Source organism: Rhinatrema bivittatum, chromosome 3 (assembly GCF_901001135.1).
Source record: "Rhinatrema bivittatum chromosome 3, aRhiBiv1.1, whole genome shotgun sequence".
NCBI classification, from domain to species: Eukaryota; Metazoa; Chordata; class Amphibia; order Gymnophiona; family Rhinatrematidae; genus Rhinatrema; species Rhinatrema bivittatum.
Genome location: NC_042617.1, coordinates 318,941,498 through 318,965,750, shown reverse-complemented (window position 1 = coordinate 318,965,750; position 24,253 = coordinate 318,941,498). Strand labels below are relative to the sequence as shown.

Here is a 24,253-nt window from a genome sequence, read left to right as displayed (position 1 = left end):
GTTGACGTCGGATTTTTACGCCAGATGTGTTCACTGCTTCTTAGTTTTTGTTTGAGGGCTTTTAGTTCTGGTGTGTACCAGGGTTTCCTGTTGTCCAAGTTAGTGTGAAGGACTTTTGTGGTCAATGGGTAAGTTAGGTCAGCTACTTTCTTGGTGATCTTGAGCCATGAGGCGGAAGCCAAGTCTGCATCCGAAAGGTCCAGTTGGCCTAATGCTGTTGATAAATGCGAGCTGAGGGTATCCGGGTTGCATAGTTTCCTGAATTGGACCGTGGTTTTTTGTTGTGGTTGGGGAAGGGTTTGGTTGTTTTGCAAGGTTGTGGAGATCAAACTGTGATCAGACCAAGGGACTGGAGAGCGTGTCATGGAGGAAGACGGGGTGAGGCTCTCGTTTATGAAGATTAAGTCCAAAGTGTGTCCTGCTTTGTGTGTAGGTCCGTTAATGATTTGTTTGAATCCCATAAAGTTCAGCATGGTGAGAAAGGTTTCCCAGCTGGAGGAGTGAGGGGTTGTATCCACATGGAGGTTGAAGTCTCCCATTATTATAGCCGGAGCATCAGTATTGATGTGTTTAGCTATGAGTTCGATTAAAGGCGAGGGGTCTGATTCCAGGCATCCTGGAGGGGCATAAGTGAGAAAGATTTGGAGGAGATTAGATTTGAAAATAGCGAATTCGAGCGAGGCTGATGAGTTGGCGTGTTGTAGTGATAATCTTAGCTCTTTTTTTGAGGCTAAAAGCAGACCGCCGCCTCTTTTCCTGAGTCTGGGGATAGAAAAGATGTCATAGGTATGTATCGGGGAGTTGATTGATTAGTGCTGTGTCCTCAGGTTTCAACCAGGTTTCAGTAATAGCGCATAGATCGGGTTTGGTTTCTATTAGATAGTCGTGGAGGAGGTGAGTTTTTTTTGTGAGGGATTGTGCATTAAGAAGGGTTAACGAGAAGAGAGTGAGACCCAGCAGTTGGTTCAGTGGTGATATCATGATAGGAATAAGTCTTTTTTGTTGAATGGTGGGAAACAAGGTGTTTTGGGGAGGTTCCTTCGAAGGTTGCAGATTATTGGGATAGCGAAAGTGCGCATGTTTGAGTCTTGCTGGGGAGTTGGATGAGTGTGAGAGAGGTATAATACCAGGTTGAGGTGAAAAAGAGAGAGGAGAATAGATAGCCACCAGGGAGGGTAGGAACGGGTGCTCTCAGGTGGAGGAGAAAGGTTTTGCTGATGGGTTACTTACAGCTGTCCTAAGGGGCTGCACTAAGGGGCGCACAAAGGGGCAGGCCCCTTTGTCACACTCCTTCGGCGCGCGGTGCCGGCTGGATGGGCTGGGGTTTAAAACCCCCGCTCGCCGCTTGAAAATGTCGTGTGCCAGGCGCCCTCCCTGATTGGCTGGTGCTATGGGGAGGTGGAGAGCTCAGCAGCCTCATGGCTGGCACCGGAGCCATCTGGGGTAAGTGATGTAGAGAATTTCGTAAGGCCTTACCCCGACGGGCTTGAGCGCCGGTTGCGCAGGCCCCCGCAGTGATCTCCGTCTGATGTGACCGCGGGACAACGATCGAGGCTGGAACTTATGAGGAGAGATTGAAGAACCTAAATATGTACACCCTGAAGGAGAGAAGGAGCAGGGGTGATATGATACAGACTATACTTGAAAGGTTTTAAAGATCCATGGTCAACAACAAACCTTTTCCATTGGAAAAAAATCAGTAGAACAAGGGGACACGATTTGAAGCTCCAGGGAGGAAGACTCAGAACTAATGTCAGGAAGTATTTCTTCACGGAGAGGGTGGTGGATGCCTGGAATGCCCTTCCGGAGGAAGTGGTGAAGACTAAAACTGTGAAGGATTTCAAAGGGACATGGGATAAACACTGTGGATCCATAAAGGCTAGAGGATGGGAATGAAGAGAAGAGCCATGGGGGTGGAGTACTGGAATGGAGGCTACTACCTGGTGATTACTCCCTTACTCAATAAGCCTTCACAACTCCAACATTGCTCTCTGCTTCAACAGCAAGGGGAAATGTGGAAAAGGAGATTTGCATTCAGATAATAACCAACAAGGACTGAACTTCACAAACTGGATAAACAAATAAGAGTGGGGGTAGCTTGCTTATTACGGCGGTTACTACCCTAAACCAATTAAGCCTGATATCACTTTTAATGCATATACAGAGTCGCTCTCTGCTTCTACGGCAGGGGGAAATGTGGAAAAGGAGATTTGCATTCAGATAATAACCAACTAGGACTGAACTTCACAAACTGGATAAACAAATAAGAGTGGGGGTAGCTTGCTTATTACGGCGGTTACTACCCTAAACCAATTAAGTCTGATATAATCACTTTGAATACATATACAGCATTGCTCTTTGCTTCAACGGCAGGGGGAAATGTGGAAAACAGGTTTTACATTCAGACAACATTCAACAAGGCATTGATCTGTGCAGTCTGGGTAACCAAGCATCGAGGTAACTTGTTTGATGCGGCGGTTACTACCCTTAACCAATAAGCCTTAAGCTCACCTTTGATGCATTAACGACAGGGGATGGCAGGAAATTTGAATCAAACAGTTACCAACAAGGGCCCTGGAATTGATGGTAGATGAAACAGATAAGTATGGGGAAAATAAGTGTGGGAGCTTGCTGAGCAGACTGGATGGGCCGACTGGTTTTTTTCTGCTGTCATTTCTATGTTTCTATATAAATCTGGTGCTGAAAAACCTGCATTGGCTACCGGTTGAGTAGTGGGTAAAGTTTAGGATTTTAATGTTGGTGCATCAAATTATTTAAGGTAAGTGTCCTCAATATCTGAAAGAACTAGTGTCTCAGTATAAAACACAGAGAGCATTGCAATCAGAGGGTGATATGTTGCTTTAGTTACCAGCTACAAAATCGGTAAAATTGGTATCCACTAAGATGTGGCACCTTTTCTCTGGACTGCCCTCCCAACTGGTCTCTATACAATTGCAGATAACTGTTTCAGGAAGCATTAAAATGCACTTTTTAAATGTAGCTTTTAATTGTTAAAATGAGATTTATTAGTGTATATTGTTACCCCTTGCAGGCTTTTGGTTTTGAATGTACTTGTAATAAAGAAACCCTGCCCAGTTACAACCCCCCAGAAAAACTACTATGAAATTATTTGTTAGCATCAGTCAAACAATTCTCTTACATGTTACACCCGGTCGCAGATGGCTGTGACCACTGTTGCTCACCTCTTTCTTCATAGCATTGACTCCGTTGGGAAAACTTGCAGCCTCCGCCAGCTATCGCCGGCCTGCTTACTGCTCCCAGGCCTCCCTGGACAGCACGGACCCTGCCGACCTCCATCTTGTCCTTGGAATTCCTTAGGCGCGCGCCAGTCTTAAGAACGTCATGGCAGGAACCTCGGGGGTGTCCCCTCCGGATGACGTCATTCGTCCAGGACACTTAAGCTGGCTGGCCCTGCCTACCTACGACTTGGCAACGAGTTCCCTTCATTGCTGAATCCGCCTCGCTCACAGAGGACCTTTGTTCCAGCTCCTGCTTCCTTGGCGTGAGACGTCCCGGGTACCCGCTTCCTCGGGGGCCCTCTCCTTGTCTCTCGCTATCCGCTCCTCGGAGGGCCTGATGCCCAGGTCCACTGCCTGCCCCGTTCCCCAGGGCTTCCCTGGAACCATTGCTACTCCTGCCGTAATTACCCCGGCTCTGCGGACCATTACCTTCTATACTGAGGTACCCTCCTTGGGTATCCCCCATTCCACAGACTCCATGGCACCTCCGTGTCTGTGTGACTTTGCTCTTGCACCCCCCGCTCCGCGGGTAGTGCTGCTCTAGCTCTTTAATAAAGACTCTAAGACTTGAGCTGTGTCTGACGTCAGCTGAGACCTCGCCTCCCGACGGTGAGGCTCACGGGGCTCCTCCCTGTGGGCGGTACCATCTCTCACCTCGGCCCAGGGCCCACATACCCACAAATCCTAACATTACATGGGAGTTAGGTCTGGGGACAGAGGCCCGGTATAAATCCAACACCTCCAGTTCTGCAAACAGACACTACACATCCATAGAAACTCTGTGATAACAGGTGTACAGCAGAACTATGCAGCATGCAAAAAAAAAAAAGTCAAATTCTGGTGTCACCTCAATAATGACAACACAAACTTCCCCCACTACTGGGCACTCTGTGAAGGTTACAAAACCTTGCAAAAAATACATTCAGCACCTATGTAGAAAACCTTTCTTAGAACATCACTAATTGCCAGGACCCTACCTCTGAAAAGGCAGCAGTGTAAATGTTGCAATGTGTCCTAGGTATCCAATCCCCAGGGGCTGTACTGGTTAACAGAACACGTTGAATTGCCATCGATCTGTAGCCAGAACCTACTTGCTAGTAGATTCCCTCAGCTCGATCACAGATGCAAGATACTGTCAGCCAGACCCTCACACCAGATACAGAATTAAGGGACCACAAATTATAAATGGAAAACGTGCAGACAAAAAAATGAACTGGAAATCCCAAGAAGCAAAAGTCAGCCTGAAGCGGAACACCAGAGAAAGGTACATTCAAATACTGTCAAATAAAATGGAGAGAAAGAGACACGTTGAACGCTGCATCGGAGATGTGTGGTGAGCCTGGGGGGGTGGGGGGGAGGAAAGTTTGTGCATGCGAATGTGTTAAAGGTGCGGTATGCTGTGCAGAGAGGAGACAGAAGGGGGCTTTGTGCATTCAGCATCTGACCAGCCCTCTCTCCCTGTCTCTGAGCGTCCCTCTGGCCACCGCAGGAATATGCAGCAGCAGCAGCTCCTCATCTCCTCTCTCCTCATCACCTGCGCCCCCCAGGTAAGCTCTGCCCCTGCCTTTAGGGCTGAGAGGCCATTTCCCATGCTTCACCCCATTCACAGCCTCCGTCGGAAGGACGGCAATTATTTCATTATTTCTTATGAGTTTTCAAACAGGCTCACGAGCTGAGAATTTATCTCTCGTTTCTGACTTGTGAGGAGCTGCTAGGACAGCTCAGTGATCATAAACTAATTCAGTAACTGATATCTGTAAGGCGTGGCCAAGCTTAGTTACATCTCAGCTTTCCATTTATTCTAGGCTGTAGAGGTAATCCCCACTTAGGCAGCATACATATAACCGTAAAGCCTATCAGCATAAGCCACACAGAGAGAGACGAGAGATAGAAACTCCAGAACCTAGTGGTAAGTTAGGCTGCAGGACCCTACCACCCAGGGCTTATAGTCTAAGGCCTCCATTCACATCCAGTGGTTTTGGCCTCCAGGAGGTGAATGGTGATCAAATATTGGCTTTTCCTGACCAGCTACTGTCATAAAAGGAAATATCTGAATGACATTTACTGTTTTCAACACTCAAAAAGGTATTTGACTGGGCCAAGAAAAGATATCAAAGCACACGGGAGGCAGATCCCTCCTATACTCTCCATTACTGGGCCCACTTAGTACTCTTCTAATGCTTCGTTCCCCCCCTCCCCCCGGGTAACAGCCCAGGGCACAGTGTGTTTGCACCTTTCCTTCTCACTGAGAAATACAGGTGACAAGATAGGGCTCACCAGGAGTCGTCCACGTTGACCCTGCATAAGTCTTGAAGAAGCAGCTACAGGTACACTGTCTGGCAGGCATTGGCTTGCAGGGGAAGTGCTGGCCCTGGGCTGCCATGCTCTCTCGTTCCTGGAAGGACTATCTCTGCATCTTTATCAGGCCCACATTTAGGCACAGGCAATTGCTTAGTGCGCCAAATGTTTGAAGGCACTATCCATGACAAAGAGGATCCTAGGTCTGCTTCCTTTAGGGTTATGCTGGCACAGCTTCTTAAGGCCAACTGCCGTGGCAGACTGTCTATGGGTGCCAAAATCTTAAATCTAGCCCTGTGGTTATACTCTTTAGCATTAATAGTAGGGCAGCTCTTACTATCTTTCGTAGGAGCCAGAGATGTTTGTGCTGTCCAGGTACCGCTGGCAGGAATCCTGTACTCTTTGGTAATATCAAACAGAAAGCTTCAGATAGAAGCAAGAAGAGGGAGTGACAAAAGCTACTCCTTGGCCTCCAGATGTGTCCAAGGGTTTGTACATGGCACTCCACATGTCCTAGAGGCAAACAAGAGACGTACCCCAACCACAGTAGGGAATAAAGAGTAATGGCAAGCAAAACAAGATGGCTACACTCCATCTACAAATAGAACTCAAAAAACACACCTCCAACAGACCCATCAGAGAAACATACAGAGAATATCTACAGGTACCACACGCCAATACCACCCAACATATAACATTGAGAGACCGGGCCTTCTCTACAGCAGGCCCACCACTATGGAACTCAATCCCCTTAGAATTACAACAGGAACCATGTCTTCCAACCTTCAGAAAAAGACTTAAAACATGGCTGTTCAAGAAAGCCTTTCCGGACCCTTACTGATTCTCCTACACCAAATACAGCAAGACTGATCATCCATTAAACTGATATAGACATTAACAACCACTGCAAAGTTCTACTTCTTATTAAACTTCTATCATCCTCTTCTTCTACTCCCAGTTAGAATCATCCCTGTTTTATTGTAACTTCTTTTTCTGAGCACTTGTTATAATTTGTTTTAATTTGTTATAAGTTGTAATGTATACGCTCAAGTTATAGTTATGTATTGCTCACCCCTTGTTTTATGTAAACCGACATGATACGAACTCCGTGAATGCCGGTATAGAAAAAACACAAATAAATAAATAAATAAAAACATCAAAGACTAAGAACAGTAAATATAATAAATATTCTCTCTCTATATATACCGTACAGTGTATGTAATAGTAAGCACTAGCTAGATAGCTTCCTATCAGAACACAAAAGGAATATTGCTCTATCCACTGGTGCTTAAATTGTCCATCAGTCACGTAATACACTCTTACTGAGACAGAAGAGAGGAAACGATCTGGAAAGGAATACGATGAGTGAGGTAATCAAATTTGCAAATGATACAAAATTATTTAGAGTAGTTAAATCACAAGCAGATTGTGATAAATTGCAGAAGGACCTTCTGAGACTGGAAAATTGGGCATCCAAATGGCAGATGAAAATTAATGTGGATAAGTGCAAGGTGACGCATATAGGGAAAATAACCCTTGCTGTAGTTACATGGTTAGGTTCCATGTTAGGAGCTACCACCCAGGAAAGAGATCTAGGCATCATAGTGGCATCATTGAACTCGTCGGCTCGTCAGCTCAGTGTGCTGTGGCAGTCAAAAAAGCAAACAGAATGTTAGGAATTATTAAGAAGAGAATGATGAATACAACGGAAAATGTCATAATACCTCTATGTCGCTCCATGGTGAGACCACACCTTGAATACTGTGTACAATTCTGGTTGCCGCATCTAAAAAAAGATATAGTTGCACTGGAGAAGGTATAGTGAAGGGTGACCAAAATGATAAAGAGGATGGAACAGCTCCCCTATGAGAAAAGGCTAAAGAGTTTAGGGCTGTTCAGCTTGGAGAAGAGACGGCTGAGGGGGGATATGATAGAGGTGTACAAAACCATGAAAGGACTTGAGTGGATAAATGTGAATCAGTTATTTACTCTTTCAGATAATACAAAGAACTAGGGGGAACTCCATAAAGTTAGCATGTAGCACATTTAAAACAAATCGTAGAAAATTATTTTTCACTCAACACACAATTAATCTCTGGCATTCGTTGCCAGAGGAGGTGGTTAGTGCAGTTAGTGTAGCTGGACTTAAAAAAGGTTTGGATAAGTTCTTGGAGGAGAAGTCCATTAACTGCTATTAATCAAGCTGATTTAGAGAATAGCCACTGCTATTAGTAGATTCAGTAGCATGGGATCTACTTAGTGCTTGGGTACTTGCCAGGTACTTGTAGCCTGGATTGGCCAATGTTGGAATCAGGATGCTGGGCTTGATGGACCCTTGATATGACCTAATATGGCAATTTCTTGTGTTCTTAAGTTCAGGCTTTAAGAAATACTTCATATCAATAGTAAGATCCATCCAGGGGTTCTGCAACCCAGTCATACAAAGGATGACTGCAAGGTTCCTTTTGGTTGCTATAGAGTCAGTATTTTTTCAAAGAAAAGGGTCACCTATAGTCATCCTTAGTATGAGTGGATGGATCCTACTGTTGATATGAAGCATCTCTTGAAGCCTGGATTTCTATCTCGGTAAGAGAGAATTACTTGACTGATGGACAATTTAAGCACTGATAGATACAACAATATTCCTTGTGTTATTTCTCTGATAAAAAGCAATCTAGCAAGGACCTGCCATATTTTATATTCAAATTTTATTTTTTTTTACATTTAGTCTTTGAGATATGCAATCCTCTGAAGCAGGCATTTAGTTGAATCATTGCCATGTTAAGATGTTTTATGTTTAAAATATTTTCATGAAATAAAGTGTATTTTTATGATTAGCTTCATGGTTTATGAATGTATACACTCAGCATGTTTTTAATGCTGCCATTCTTTAGCAGTGTCTTACTCCATATATACTGACATGCACCCACGTTTGTTCAGAGCAGTGACAGCAGAAGATGTGCAGGGCATTCTGGCCTTGAAAGCAGACATTTAGCCAAATATATTTTATGTTGAATATATACTCTTGCATTTTAATGATTTTAGTTTCACAGTTTTATGAATTTATATATTTTGAACATTTATTATATTTACTGTTCTTAGTCTTTGATACTTTATCTTGCCATGGGGCCACTATGGATGTGTTGAAGGAGGCAACAGGGTGCTTTCAGGAATGGGTCTGATGAAGCCAGGACCCCCTCTTTTGAAGTAAAGCAGAGATGCAGCTCTTGTCTGTGACAGATGAGGCTCCAGTGGCCCTAGATTTGCCAGCCTCTGTGGAAGGAGTTGATTTTTTATTTATTTAAAATAATTTATATTCTGCTTGACCTAGACAAGTAGTTCAGAGTGCTTTTGGGAGAATGCATGGTGTGTGTAAGGGAAAGGGGTTTGACTAGTGACCTGTGATTGTTGTGCCTTCATGGAGTCAGGGAAGGAAAGCTGAAGAATGAAGATTGTGTAGATGGGAACAATTGATTTTTATTTTAATTTGGACATATGTAAACCTTGCATGCTAGCAATTTTTCATGCCCTACAGCTTGCTAAAACATAAATGGCTTATTTTCTGACTGTAATAAACATGTTTTCAGTGTATGTAAGTGCTAGGCTTTGCACCATTGATTCCAATGGAGACAGGGTGAATAAGTGTTTCAGAGTATGCAAATCAGATCATGTGAAAAAAGATGTATGTAAATGTTTTAGGCTTTTTGCCTCCAGTTTGTGTGTGCAGTATGGTTTTCCTGCTTTTTCTACAGGGGAGTGATGTTGCTTGAGCAATTCTGAATGTAGTTCATCTCCAAGCATGTAGTGAGGTAAAACCGGGACTGGATCAGCCTCTTTGGGTTGATCTGGGTGAGTTGATAGCAGTATCCTTGCACCCAGCACCAGTTCTTTTTAAAATGAATTGCAGTTAGCACTGCACAATAAAAGTTCTTAAATTATCTGCACAATAATATGTTAAATAACAGCCAAGGTACATGCTTTACAAAAAGGGCACTTTCAGATATGGGCATAAAGGTTGATAGTTTTGTTCTGCAGAAACACAGGCCACACCTCTTCTAGTCCTCACATAATGAATCATGTGTAAGTTCTTTTGCAGGGCTCAGGATGTTGGTGACATGGCGGTAGAGGCCGTGGAACCTGGTGATGCCTACCAGCGTAAAATGTTCTGCCAATGGCCATGTCAATGCCCACGGAGGCACACTTGCCCACCTGGAGTGAGCAGTGTGAGGGACGGCTGTGGATGCTGCAAGACTTGTGCAAAACAGGCGGGAGAGAGCTGCAATGAGGCTGACGTCTGTGATCCTCACAAAGGCCTCTACTGTGACTACTCTGGTGACAAGCCCAAATACGAGATCGGTGTATGCAGATGTAAGTGGCATAACTCAGTACCTGAGTGAGAAATGAAACACTCATGGTCCTGTTTAAAAGTTTACATATCCTTGAATGTTTGAGCTGATAATATATTCTCAGGTTGACACACACAGGTTGAGATGGCATGAAGGCAGGTAGCCACACCTCTGCTTGTTTGATTGTAATTAGTGTCTGTAAATAAATAGTCAATGAGTTTCTTAGCTCTTGAGAAATCCTTGCACATTTCATCCAGGGCTGCATGGACTCTGGTTATTAATGAAACATGGGGAAAGCAAAAGAATTGTCAAAGGATCTGCAAGCAAAAGAAGTTCAACTTTATAAATCAGGAAAGTGATGTAAAAAGATACCCAAAAGCTTTGAAAATGCCAATCAGTACAGTTCAAACTCTGATGAAGAAATGGAAAATTATGGATTCTGTTAATACCAACATAGATCAAGAAAGATTTCAGACACAACTGCCAGGAAAATATGTCAGGATGCAAAGAAAAACCCACAGGCATCTTCTACTGAAATACAAGCTTCTCTGGAACAAAGGATATGGGTGTTCCAGCATGCACAATAAGGAGATACTTGAACAAAAATGGCTGCATGGTAGAGTTGCCAGAAAAAAGCCATTGCTGCACCAATGCCCCAAAACAGTTCACTTACAATATGACAAACAGCACCTAGAGAAGTCTCAAAACTTCTGGAACAAAATAATTTGGAGTGATGAAATCAAAATTGAACTTTATGGTCACAACCTTAAACGCTATCAAGTAAATTTTCAAAGGGTTGCACATGAAAAAAACAGGGGTTACGCACGTGGCTGGGCCTTGCACACACCACGCACATTTTAGAATGGGCCCAGCCACACATGTAACCCTGTTATGTGCAGATGTTCCGGGCCCTGAAAAAGGGGCGGACTGGGGTATGTGGTCTGGATAGGGAGGGGCAGAGCGGGATGGAGGCCATTAGCCGCTGTCCTGGGGAAGATCACACTGGCAGCCAGCTGGTGCGCGGAAAATACTTCTGCTTTGGAGGAAATAAAATAAAATAGAAAAATTTGGAGTAGCTAGGTAGGGGTTAAGAGTCAGGGTGGAGAGGAGAAAGGGAAGGAAGGTTAGGCAGGGGGGTAGGAAAGTTCCCTCCCAGTCCGTTCCTTAATTGAAGTGGACTGGGAAGGAACTGGAAAATAGGCCAATCGTATCGCCATGCGTAATTTGAAAATCCCTCCCCGCACATGCACGCATGCATGTGTGCGCGCCGGAAACCGCATGCACATGGACATGTGTGAGTGGTTTTGAAAATTGGCCCCTTTGCTTGAAAAGGAGTCAACAAGGCCTATGGAGAGAAGCACAAGGTCTGCGAAGCATGGAGGTGGATCTTTACAGCAGCTCAGGGAATTTAGTCAAAGTTGATGGCAGGATGAAAGCAGCATCTTATCAGAAAATATTGGAGGAGAATTTGTATTCATCAGCTAGGAAGCTGCACATGGGGCACACTTGGACTTTCCAAAATGACATTGATCCGAAACATAAGGCCAAGCTGACCTTCAGCAGCTGCATCTGAAGAAAGTGAAGGTTCTGGAGTGGTCATCACTGTCTCCTGACCTCAACATCATTGAATCACTTTAGGGAGAACTCAAACATGCAGTTCATGCTAGACAATCAAAATATTTACAGGATCTGGAGTTTTTTTGCCAAGAGGAATGGGCACGAGAAAATAAAGGCCCACATTCACAACTATCACAAAAGACTGCAAGTCGTCATTGATGCAAAATGAGGCGATACATGATATTAAGAATTAAGGGTATGCACACTTTTGAACAGCACCATTTTATTATTTCCTTTATTGCTATGGTTTGTTTAATGATTGTGCTATTCTGTGGTGCATAACAGATTTAATTTGAAGCATATTAAAAATAACAGATGTGATTTGTCTGATCACTCCTGTTTTCTTAAAATGCTAAACCTCTTGCAAATTCTGCCAGGGGTATGTAATCTTATGAGCGCAACTGTACATGGCCTCCAGCACACTCATATACCCTGCCACCACATCCCCCCCGCCTCCCTGACTGTAGCCACATACACATACCGCACAACACAGCATGTAAACATTTTAAGATAAGGCGAATATCAAGTTATTAAATTGAATCCACTTAAAAATGCACCTAAACCGTTTATGGGTGCTTTCACCACACAAATTAATGCCTATTTTCAGTACCCACCTAATTACCTGCAAAATAAACCCCTAAATTTGCATTTTATAAACCCTCTGGAATCAGAAGACTTAGTTATAATGAAGGCTTCTTATCATCAGGGTTTATAAAATTATAATTAGGTGTATTTTCTGGGTACTAAAAATAGGCATTTATTGGTGTTTCACCACACAAATTAACATTTGTGGTGAGTTTTTAGGTGGATTCAATTTAATAAGGCATAAATCAAGTTATCTTCAAATGTTTACATGCTGTGTTACGTAGCGTGAGTATGTGGCTGGGGTGCGGTGCAGGGTGCGGGTGTATGTGGCTGAGGGGGATAGGGTAAAGGTATGAGACGTATACTCCCCTATCTCCAGCCAGCAGGGCTTGGGTTCCTGGCCAGCCCATTCTTCCCCTGGCGGCACGTTTTCTTCAGCTGGCAGGGCTTGGGTTTCCTCCTGGCCCGCTCTGATGATGTTATCCAGCCTCTACCTGCTCCTTTTTCTTAATTGCAGTAAGCGGAAGATGTCATTAGAAATGCCTCCATGGCAGACCTATTTTTCAGATTTTTCTAGTTAAAAAACTGAGAAATCTAGTTACCCCCCATCAGCATTTTTCAGTTTAAACCAAAAATCAAAAGCTGCAGCACTCACCTCTTTGTGAGGTTATATGGTTTTGGTAACCATACCGGTCCTTGAGAAAAATGGAGTCTTAACAAGTTGTGAGGCCTTTTAAAGAATTAAAAAAAAAAAAAAAAAAGATGCACTACAAAGCTTTTGAGACCTCCCAGGTCCCTGCTTCAGATAAAAAGTCCTTGTGCTGCAAAGCCCTCCTGCTTTAGCCATTATAGATTTTTTTTGATAGGTTTCCTCCCAGAGGAGACAGGTTGGAAATGTACCTTCTCTGTGGTAAAAAATCTGGAGTTGTGCAAGAAGTAACAACAATATTGGGTCAAAGCCGAATATCCCTTGAGCTGGCCACAGCTTGAGCATAAAGCTGAGGGCAAGTATCGGCAGTTATTTGTTCACGTATGTGACTTGGGAATGCTGCAGGACAAAGACCTGTCCGAGACACAGACCAGGCAGTTCTGCAGAAGCGACTCTTGTGATGATGTCCTTTGTCTGTACATAGGGGTGAGCGAGGCGATAATTTTGCTGTTTTCCATTCTCAGATATGATAGCTGTTGGGTGTGAGCTCAATGGGGTTCGGTACCAGAATGGACAGACTTTCCTGCCCAACCCCCTGTACAAGTGCCTCTGTGTGAGCGACACCATTGGCTGTACTCCCACAGTCCTAATGCAACCAGATGCAAGTCCATGTACAAGATCCAAAGAGGACAAAATAGCGGATATGTCCAACTGTGTCATTGACCACAAGGAGTCTCCAAACTATAGGCTAATGCCAGGTGTGTACCATCAAGACAAGACCTGCAGCAGTATCCAAACGACAGGCTAATGCTAGATGAAGAGCCACTGTTTAGTTGTCCCTGCTATATTCTTACTTTACCTGTATAGTGTGTTTGCGGCAAGGGGCTCTGATGAAGATCTGCTCTTCAGCTGTCCATGGTGTGTTCATGTTTTTGAATTTTTTGTTTCTTTATTTGAAACTGATTGAAGTGGCTTTCTGGGGCTTCCTATCCAGATGCTGCTGGAAATTAAATCCTTGGGCAGATGAACCCACTTTCCGATTTTTGGGCTCAGGACTTCTGTCTGAGCCACTGATGTGCACTGCATCTCAATAAATAAAATACAGGACTCCATTTGCAGAGCTATAAGAGAGAGCAAGTACTCACAAAACTATCCCATCATCCCTCCCACTGTTATTTTTGCAACGATCAGCATTGTTTAATTATCTGTATTCTGTTTGAATCTTGTAAACCGTTGTGATGGCTGCACCGAATGACGGCATATAAAACTCAACAAATAAATAAAACCTGGTTTCCAAACATGGCAGCTGTATAGGGAGGTCAGAGGGTCTCTGAGCCAGCCCCTACCACCAGGCTGAACTACTGAGCTCACACCTGAAGGCTATGGATAGAAAACAAATAGAAGGTGAGATCGTTTTAGTGGACAACTTAATGCATTTCTTGACTAGGACTCAGGAGCTAATTGCTTGCTTCCTCAAGCCAGAACAGAATAAGCAAGAGGTAACATTTCCAGGAAATAGAAGTGACTCATACAAGGCAGAGGGGAGTGACAAGGGGTTTCATCACCCATCAAAACTCCCTCCCCCATCACTGAAATGTCTGTTATGATTCACTTCTATTTCCTTTGCTCATTCTGTTCTGATCTGAGGAAAGTAGAATTAGCTCCCTAAAGCTAGTCAAGAAATGGATTAAGTTAATTTAATCAAATGGTCTCATCTTATAGATAGTTTTTGTGTGTTAATCTTTTTATCTGCACATTCAAGTGGACTAACATAGCACCCACATTACACTCAAATGGCAAAGTCATGGCTCTGTTAATATTCCACAGTCTTCCCTGCTGTAACCATTCCATCCTACCACTACACTCCCTACTATTTAAAACTAATCGGAGAAAGTTCTTTTTCACTCAACGCACAATTAAACTCTGGAATTTGTTGCCAGGGGATGTGGTTAGTGCAGTTAGTTTAGGTGGGTTTAAAAAAGGTTTGGATAAATTCTTGGAAGAGAAGGCCATTACCTGCTATTAGTCAAGTTGACTTAGAAAATAGCCACTGCTATTACTAGCGTCTGTAGCGTGGGATTTACTTAGTGTTTGGGTACTTGCCAGGTACTTGTGACTTGGATTGGCCACTGTTGGAAACTGAGCTTGATGGACCCTTGGTCTGACCCAGTATGGCAAGTTCTTATGTTCTTATTTTATTCTACTGTCTTCAAATGCATGAACCAACTGGTAGTCACTGAATATCTTTCTAAACTTCTACTCTCTTATACCTCCACAAGGAAACTTCAATTCTCCCAACAGGCCTTTCTAGCCTCCCCTCCACTGACTTCAGCTAGACTAACATGCACGAAATACTGCACATTCCATTGCTCTGTCCCTGAAATAGGGAACAAGGCACCTCTAATGCTACACCAGGAAGCCTGCTACCTCACCTTCTGGAAAAAGTTAAAGCTTGGATGTTTAACCAGGCCTTCCCTTAGATTTTATTTGTTTTATTTCATTTAAAATTCTTCTGTTCTGCTGCTTTGGTAGATACCACAACGTAGATACCACAACAGAGACTCATCCTACTCCTCCAGCAATCTTACTGACCGTGAATCTTACAAGGTTTGCCCACTTCCAAGCTACTGCAATCCAAGTGCTTCTTAACTTACTTCTTTATATTATAGCAATTTATACCCCATGCACACCCTGTCTTATTCCTATTTATATATGTATTAGAAATCTACTTCATATTAATTATCATATATGTGTATATGATACTTATATACTTGATGCCTTGTTACTTTATGTAATCCACCTTGGGCTTACCTATAGGAAAAGGTGGAATATCAAATGCTTAGACAAAAAAAATTCCTTTCCACTCCATTCCCTACTGAAACACAAGACCTCTCCATTCCATTCCATTCTGAGACACGAGTCCTCTCTATTACATATTTAGACACAACATTTCTCCATTCCATTGCATACTGAGAGATAATTCCATTGCAGTTCCATGCTGAGAAAGAATTTTTCTCCATTCCATTCCATTGTGAGACACTATCCCTCTCCATTCCATATGAGACAAAACAGCTCTCCATTCCATTCCATGCTAAGATGGGATCCCTCTCCATTTCATGGGGAGACACCACAGCTCTCCATTTCATACTGAGACATGAGACCTCTCCATTCCATTCCATAGTGAGAGATGATCCCTCTCCATTCCAATTGATGCTGAGAAAGATTTTTTTCTTCATTCCATACTGAGACACAAGACCTCTCTATTCCATTACATGTGGAGAAAATCTTCTTTATTCCATTCCATTCTGAGATACAACACCTCTCCACACTAATCAACGCTGAAAATACAACACTTCCCCATTCCATGCTGAGAAATTCTTCTCTGTTTCATTTCATGCGGAGATATGCCATCTCTCTACTCCATTCCAATGTGAGCTAGAATTCTTCTTCAATTCATGCTGAGACATATCTTTCCATCCCATATGGAGACATGATCCCTCTACATTACATGCTGAAACAGACATCTTTCCACTTCCTTCCATGCTGAGACAGATATTTCCCACTCCCTTCCATTCATACTGAGAATGAATTATTCTTCATAACATAAGAAGTTGACATGCTGGGTCATACCGAGGGTCCATCAATCCCAATCCCAAACATTAAATACATCCTATATTACTAATACTGGTAATAAGCAGTGGCTATTCCCTAAGTCAACTTGATTAATAGCATTTTATGGACTTCTCCAGGAACTTGTCCATTGTTTTAAACCCAGATATGCTAACTACCTTTACTACATTTTCTGGCAATGAATTCCAAAGCTTAAGTATGATTGAATGAGAAATAATTTTATCTGATTTGTTTTAAATGTGCTACTTGGTAACTTCATGGCGTGCCCTCTAGTCCTTGTATTATCTGAAAGAGAAAATAACTGATTCACATTTACCCATTCTAGTCCTCCCATGATTTTATAGACCTTTATCATATTCCTCCTTAGCCTATCTATTCAATGTATTCCACCTTTTCCATCTCATCTCCAAGCTGAACAGGTATAACCTCTTTCGCCTTTCCTCAGAGGAACCATTCCATTTCCTTTATCATTTTGGTGGCCCTTCACTGTACCTTTTCTACTGCAACTATATGTTTTTGATATGTGGTGATCAGAATTGCACACAGTACTCAAGGTGTGGTCTGACCATGGAACAATACAGAGACATTATAACATTCTCCATTTTATTCACCATTCCCTTTCTAATAATTCCTAACATTGTTTGTTTGTTTTTTTTACTTCTGTAGCATACTAATGTATTGTCCACTATAATGCCTAGCACTTTTTTCTGGATGGTAACTCTAATATGGAACCTAAAATCATGTAACAGTGAGGGTTATTTTTCCCTATATGTATCACTTTGCACTTGTCCATATTATATTTCATCTGCCATTTGGACGCCCAATCTTCCAGTCTTGCAAGGTCCTCCTGCAATTTATCAACTCTGAATAATTGTGTGTTATCTGCAAATTTGATCACCTCACTCGTCATTCCCTTTCCAGATCATTTATAAATATATTGTTCACTTCTCGCCACTGAGAAAACAGACCATTTAATCCTATTCTCTTGTTCCCATCTTTTAACCAGTTTGCAATCTACAAAAGGACATCGCCTCCTATCCCTTGACCTTTTAGTTTTCTTAGAAGCCTCTCATGAAGGACTTTGTCAAACACCTTCTGAAATTCCAAATACACTACATCTTCTGATTCACCTTTATCCAGGTTTATTCACTCCTTAAAAAAAAAAATGTAGCAGATTTGAGAGGCAAGACTTCCCTTGGGTAAATCCATGTGATTTTTTTGTGTCCCATTAAGCCAGGTCTATCTATATGCTCTGTGATTTTGATCTTTGGAATAGTTTCCACGATTTTTTGTGGCACTGAAGTCACTCCTGCAGCCCTTTTTAAAAATCGAGGTTACATTGGCCACCCTCCAATCTTCAGGAACAATGGATGATTTTAATGATAGGTTACAAATTACACTATTCCATGATGAGAAAGAATTCTTCTCCATCTCTCCACTCCAACCCCTACTAAGAGACAATATCTCTCCATTCAATTCCATTCTGCTCCATACTGAGACAGATCGCTCCATTCCATTCCATATTGAAATATACCTCTCCTTTCTATTCCATACTGAGAAAGAATTCTTCTCTAGTCCATGCTGAGCCATGACATCTCTTCATTCCATTCCATGATGAAACACAACAACTCTTCACTCTGAGAAAATATTATTCTCCATTCCATACTGAAAAATGACATCTCTCCAATCTATTACATTCCGTACTGGGAAAGAATTCTTCTCCACTCTATTATATGCTGAGACACAGTCCCTCTCCATTAAATTCCATGCTGAGACACTACATCTCTCCATTCAATACCTATACATACTGAGACACAATTCCTCTCCATTCCATGCTGAGACACGACATCTCTCCATTCCATTTTGCGACACAATCCACATCTATTCCATGCTGAGACATGACATCTCTTCATTGCATTCCATGCTGAAATATGTCAGCTCACCATTTTGAGGGGGGATATGATAGAGGTGTTTAAAATCATGAGAGGTCTAGAACGGGTAGATGTGAATCAGTTATTTCCTCTTTCGGATAGTAGAAAGACTAGGGGGCACTCCATGAAGTTAGCATGGGGCACATTTAAAACTAATCGGAGAAAGTTCTTTTTTACTCAACGCACAATTAAACTCTGGAATTTGTTGCCAGAGGATGTGGTTAGTGCAGTTAGTATAGCTGTGTTTAAAAAAGGATTGGATAAATTCTTGGAGGAGAAGTCCATTACCTGCTATTAAGTTCACTTAGAGAATAGCCACTGCCATTAGCAATGGTAACATGGAATAGACTTAGTTTTTGGGTACTTGCCAGGTTCTTATGGCCTGGATTGGCCACTGTTGGAAACAGGATGCTAGGCTTGATGGACCCTTGGTCTGACCCAGTATGGCATTTTCTTATGTTCTTATGTTCTGAGAAAGCAGAGTTGCTAACCTGTAACAGGTGTTCTCCAACGACAGCAGGATGTTAGCCCTCACACATTGGTGACATCATTGGATGGAGCCACGGTCTAGAACTTTGATCTCCAAGATTCTAGAACTTTCAAACATGCCCGACTGAGCATATGCAGCTCTATCCCCTAGGCAGAGTCCTCAGTCCATAATATCGCTAATACATGGAGAAAACAACTCCCAGGAGAGGTGGGTCGGTTTTGTGAGGACTAACATCCTTCTGTCATTGGAAAACACCTGTAACAGGTAAGCAAGTCTGCTATCTCAGAGGACAAGCAGGATGGTAGTCCTCACACATGGATGATTCCCAAGCTATAGGCTGTCCAAACAGGACAAAGCGAGAAACCACATAGTGCTGAAAGCACCACCTCTCTCCTGTTTGCCTGTAAAGCAGCTGACCCACAAAGAAGTCTAGGCAGGAAAAGAGTTGGGTTCTACAAAGAAAAAAAACATAGAAATGACTGAGGTAGAAAACCCTCATGTGTAGCACGGGCGCCTAAGGCAGAGGACAGATGCAAGTGCCAGCAAGGAACATGGTTTATAGTTTATGGTTTATTGTTTTTATATACTGTCACATCGGCATGGCCTTCACAACGGTTTACATTCAATAACAAAGGAAATACAAAACATTTATCAAATATAATGGCATCTAAAATCTGTTAAAAAGTATATAAAATTATATTTTAGATGCTAAAAACAAATAATTTTAAGTGATAATAATCTTTAAAGCCGAAATACATGACAGTCTGCATACTATAACGTAAGATACCTTGCGACGGATAAAATAATAAAACTCAAACAAATCAAGAGTACCTAACAATATAATAACAAACATTTTAAAACAATTTATACTAAAATAGAAATAGACACTAAAAGTAACTAAAGAGAGAAGTCATGCTGTGCTGGTAAAGATTATTATTCATGATCTGTGTATCATGGAAAACATTACAAGCAGGGTTTCAGATCAGTAAACCTTGACAATATCAGTAGGTCTAGAACCTCCTGGATTCAGGAAAAAGTCTAGAGATGTAAACAAGTGAAGGCCTCTTGGACAAAGACTAAATAGTTTCCTTTGGTGTTACAAGACAACCAAAAAACCATCTGGGGCCTGCAAGCTCCCCAGAAAGAAACTGTGGTCCACTGGCATCTGAAGGACAGACTGCATCTGCAGAAGTGTGCCCCATATTCGGGTGATAGGCACAATGGGCAGAAAAATCCAAGTAATGCTTGGAGGAATAATCAGCAACTACAGCAAGGTTTGTGACAGACCTTACATGCCAAAGCACTAGATATAATTGACCATGCAGGACAGTATCAAGAGTATCAGAGGATGAAAGGCAATCCCTGAATGGGTTCGCTAGCCCAAACCCCTTAGCAGTGAGAAGCTAGCTTGAAGTTCACCTACACTGCATCCTGTCAAGGGCAGGGCTATTCATCCTGTCTACAGGATAGTTCATGTGAACAGGACGGCAATTTGGATAACCTAGTGAAGTGAGCAAAGCCACAGGCAGTACTGGCCAGCAGAGTCGTAGTCAGGCAATTTGGTGTCTAGGATCAAGTGAAAAATTGCACCCTCACTCATTATGCAACACTTGATACCATGAGTTGGGAGACTGTTAAATGTTTCTAAAGTGATGCCCATGGCTGGTGCCCTAGGAAAAAATAACTTAAAGCCTTGCATCCCTCACCAATGGAAAAGCAGAAGCATTACCATTCCTCATAAAACAATAAAAATAGTTTATTTTTAAAATAAGAAAGAATAATTAAAAATGAATGAATAGAATATTCAATAATTTAAAAAAACTCATGTAAAGATTTTCCAAACACCAATAAAATATTTCAAAACAGACATCAAATAACACCAAACAATTAAAACTAATAAGGGTTTTAAAAACATCCCTTGTTATCCATATCTGGGAAGCTTTGATTTCCAGATGCCCTGAAATTGTCATGAATTAGCAGGTATAGAGGAAGTAGGATTGTTGTGCACACACATACATAAACGCTCTCTCTCACACACATGCTCTCACTCACACTCACATACACATGCTCTCTCTCTCTATCTCTCCCATACACATGCTCTGTCTCATTCCCCCTTTGAAGCAGCAGCAGTCTCCTTCTTCAGGCCCTGAAGTCAAGGGAATGACTTCCGGCCACATGGCCAACCAAGCTCTGGCCTTAGACTCTTTCTGGCAGGGCAGGGCAGGGCAGAGCAAGGCGCACTCCTCCTGCTCCTCTGAAGCAGCGTGGCCCCACCAAAATTGACAGCGTGGTCGGTGGAGCCTTAGTAACTGGAAAAGCAGTGCGGCCCCACCAGAATCAGCAGTGTGGGTGGTGGGGCGGCACTGCCTTTTCCACTTACTAAGGAACCGCTGACCACGCTGTCGATTTCAGCAGGGCCATGCTGCTTTTTCTCTTACTGAGACCCCACCAGCCACACTGATCTTGCTGGAACATTGACGTCCTATGCTGAACATAAGAACATAAGATATCCCATACTGGGTCAGATTAAGGGTCCATCAAGCCCAGCATCCTGTTTCCAATAGTGGCCAATCCAAGTCACAAGTACCTGGCAAGTACCCAAACAATAAATAAATCTCAAGCTACTATTGCTTATTACCATAATAGCAGTTTATGGATTTTTTTTTCTAGGAACTTATCCAAACCTTTTTTAAACCCAGTTGCACTAACTGCTGTAACCACATCCTCTGGCAATGAATTTCAAAGCTTAACTATGAAGAAAATTCTTTTTCACTCAGCGCAATTTGTTTTAAATGAGCTACTTGCTCACTTCATGGAGTGGCCCCTGGTCCTTCTATTATCTGAGAGAGTAAATAACCAATTTACATTAACTTGTTCAAGTCCTTTTATGATTTTGTAGACTTCTATTATATCCCCCCTCAGTCATCTCTTCTCCAAACTTAACAGCCCTAACTTCTTTGGCCTTTCCTCATAGGGCAGCCGTTCTAGGCCACTTATTTTGGTCGCCCTTCTCTGCACTTTCTCCAGTGCAGCTATATCCTTTTTGAGATGCGGCGACCAGAACTGCAACAAGGTGCAGTCTCACCATGGAGTGATACAGCGCCATTATGACTTCCATCGTTTAATTTGCCATTCCCTTCGAAAGTGGCACCTATGGCAGTGGCCATAGGTACGCTGCAGTTTTGCTGGCCAGAAATTGATGAAAATATAGGAAAAAAGTGGTGAATCTTTCACTGCAGGTATACACTAAGATATACCATGAATGCCTTTGTTTTTCTTCCCCTCCCTTTGACAATCCAACTGGAAGTCAGAAGGAGCAAAGAACACAAGGAGGCAGACCACTGGACTGCAGGGGTAAGAAGAAATCGCTAGATTGTATATCTCAGTCTCAAGCGAATAACTCACTGTCGATTCCAGTAGGGAGTTACCCACTGAGATAGAGCCCTCAGCCTGCTTGGAACAGATGAAACTGAGGGTGAATTCTCCAGGGAAGAAATCCAGAAATACGCCAAGAGAAGGGAAGCCGAGGAGCCGCAAGTGCAGATCCTTGTAAAACAGAATTTCTTCACTGATCTGGAAACCCTAAGGGTACCAGGGCAGGGTCAATGTGATCTCGGAACAGATTGCCATGAACCTGACTTAGGAATTAATACCTCAGCCATGATTACATATACTCCCCGCCCCCCCCCACCCCGAAAGCATGCAGTCCAGTAAATGAAACAACTGTTGTATGAACCAGGACTTTCCTGTCCACAGACAGGGTTATCCCTAAAATGGGGACAAATAGCTTGCAAGCCACTGCAACCAAAGAGTAGCACCTCTGTTGCAGAGTCCCTCGTCCCCCAACTCCCTCAGTCATGGATATGGCAATAGGTTGAGAGACATATTTGCCAATTAGATGGACTAGAACCCTCCATAACTGAGGTAGGGTCTCGCAGGCAAGAATGACTGGCAATAGTGGTCTTCCAGCAGGTATGAAAGGTGACTCCTGGGTGGGAGAAACTCCTAATCTTCACTGGGGAGCTACCCCGAAGAGGAGACTCCTAGTACAATGGGGAGACCAAATCTGCAATGGCTCCCTCGTGAACTAGACCTGCTGTGCCTTAGGATGACCTAAGGAGACTGCTACTGCCCGACCGGCTCTCAAAGGAACCGAGAGTGATTGCCAATCAGAAACAGTGACATCCCTTCTCCGGGAAACAGAGAATGAGGGACACCCCTTGTAGGGGTGGACAACCAGGCATCTATAAGGGGACCAATAAGGGTCACCTTGGAAACCCAGTCGTATCTCCCCTTTCTGAAGGGACAGGAAAGCAACAAGAATCAGGGCTTCACAATCCCTAAAACCTTTTAACTCTCCAGGTTAGAGTTGAGTTACAGTCACTAATCACTGAGGTTCAGAAGCGACCAATCTGACACTTGCAGCCACCCTCAGATGGGGTAGGCCACCATGATAATCAAGGGAGGAACCCCAACAAAAACGGTCCAATGACTGCTGCTGCTGTCCCTTGGTGCTGGCCTACAAGGAGATGCATTGAGTCAAAAGAAAAGAATCCAGAATTCAGTTCAGCAATAAACCTGCAAAGGACAGAACCTCAGGATCTTCCCCACAAAGGGATTTCCTTCACGGGACGGGGTCGAAAGACATTCCTCTTCTAAGGAAGAAGAAGAGTCCTGACACTACACTCCTGGTATCCACTCCCATAGGAGTTCGACCAGGGATGCAATCCTAGGTCAGTCCTGTGACTGCGGCGCACAACCTGTTGTACTCACCATGAAGGAAACATATACACACCCATACAGTAAAGGGCAACCGGAAGAATAGTGCCCTCCGCTGTAAAAGCATGCTGACTAGTACTCATACAGTGGTATCCCATCCTATGGATGGCAGCACACCTACGAACCCACTCTCAGTGCTTGTGGGTAGAATCCCATGGCACAGCAAGGACCGAGCACCAGGATTTGGAGTCAGAGGCAGCAGGCTGCCAAAAAGCAATCACAGAGCGTGTGATGGCACCTTCCTCACTAGTTACAGAACAGATGAGGAGGCTGATACCTTGATGTGACAATGGCAGAACCCTGACATGGCTATATACTGCACAGATAGTGAGAATGCCACTTGCCAGCACCAAGACACTGGAAAAGATGCCCTGCTGTAGCTGACCATGCATGCTGCACTCCACTGTCACACTAACTCCTAATGGAGTGGATATGAACAGTGTGACGATGGTTCCCCAGTACCACTGGGGTTCTGATTATGGCGTGATGGTGGGTGGCATTCTATGGCATCTCACCCATGGTACCCCCAGTAATTGCTAACACTCCAAGAGGCTGGACACAGCAGCGAAGTCCATGATGTCAGACAGTGCCCCTGGTATTCTGCAGTTGTGTCGTGTAGCATCTGACCACATCCACTGGTGCCCACCGTGGTGATGGCACCCCAAGTG

The 24,253-nt window shown here is 43.2% G+C and overlaps 1 protein-coding gene across 1 annotated transcript in view; it reads left to right on the top strand.

The window, feature by feature from the left end:
• The first annotated feature begins 9,673 nt into the window (after positions 1 to 9,673).
• The window catches only part of CCN6 (cellular communication network factor 6), a 36,894-nt gene continuing 22,314 nt past the window's right edge, over positions 9,674 to 24,253 (top strand). The window contains exons 1-2 of the mRNA XM_029596843.1: positions 9,674 to 9,926; positions 13,280 to 13,513. Coding sequence (XP_029452703.1) covers positions 9,674 to 9,926; positions 13,280 to 13,513 — 487 coding nt within the window. The remainder of the gene's footprint in view (positions 9,927 to 13,279; positions 13,514 to 24,253) is intronic.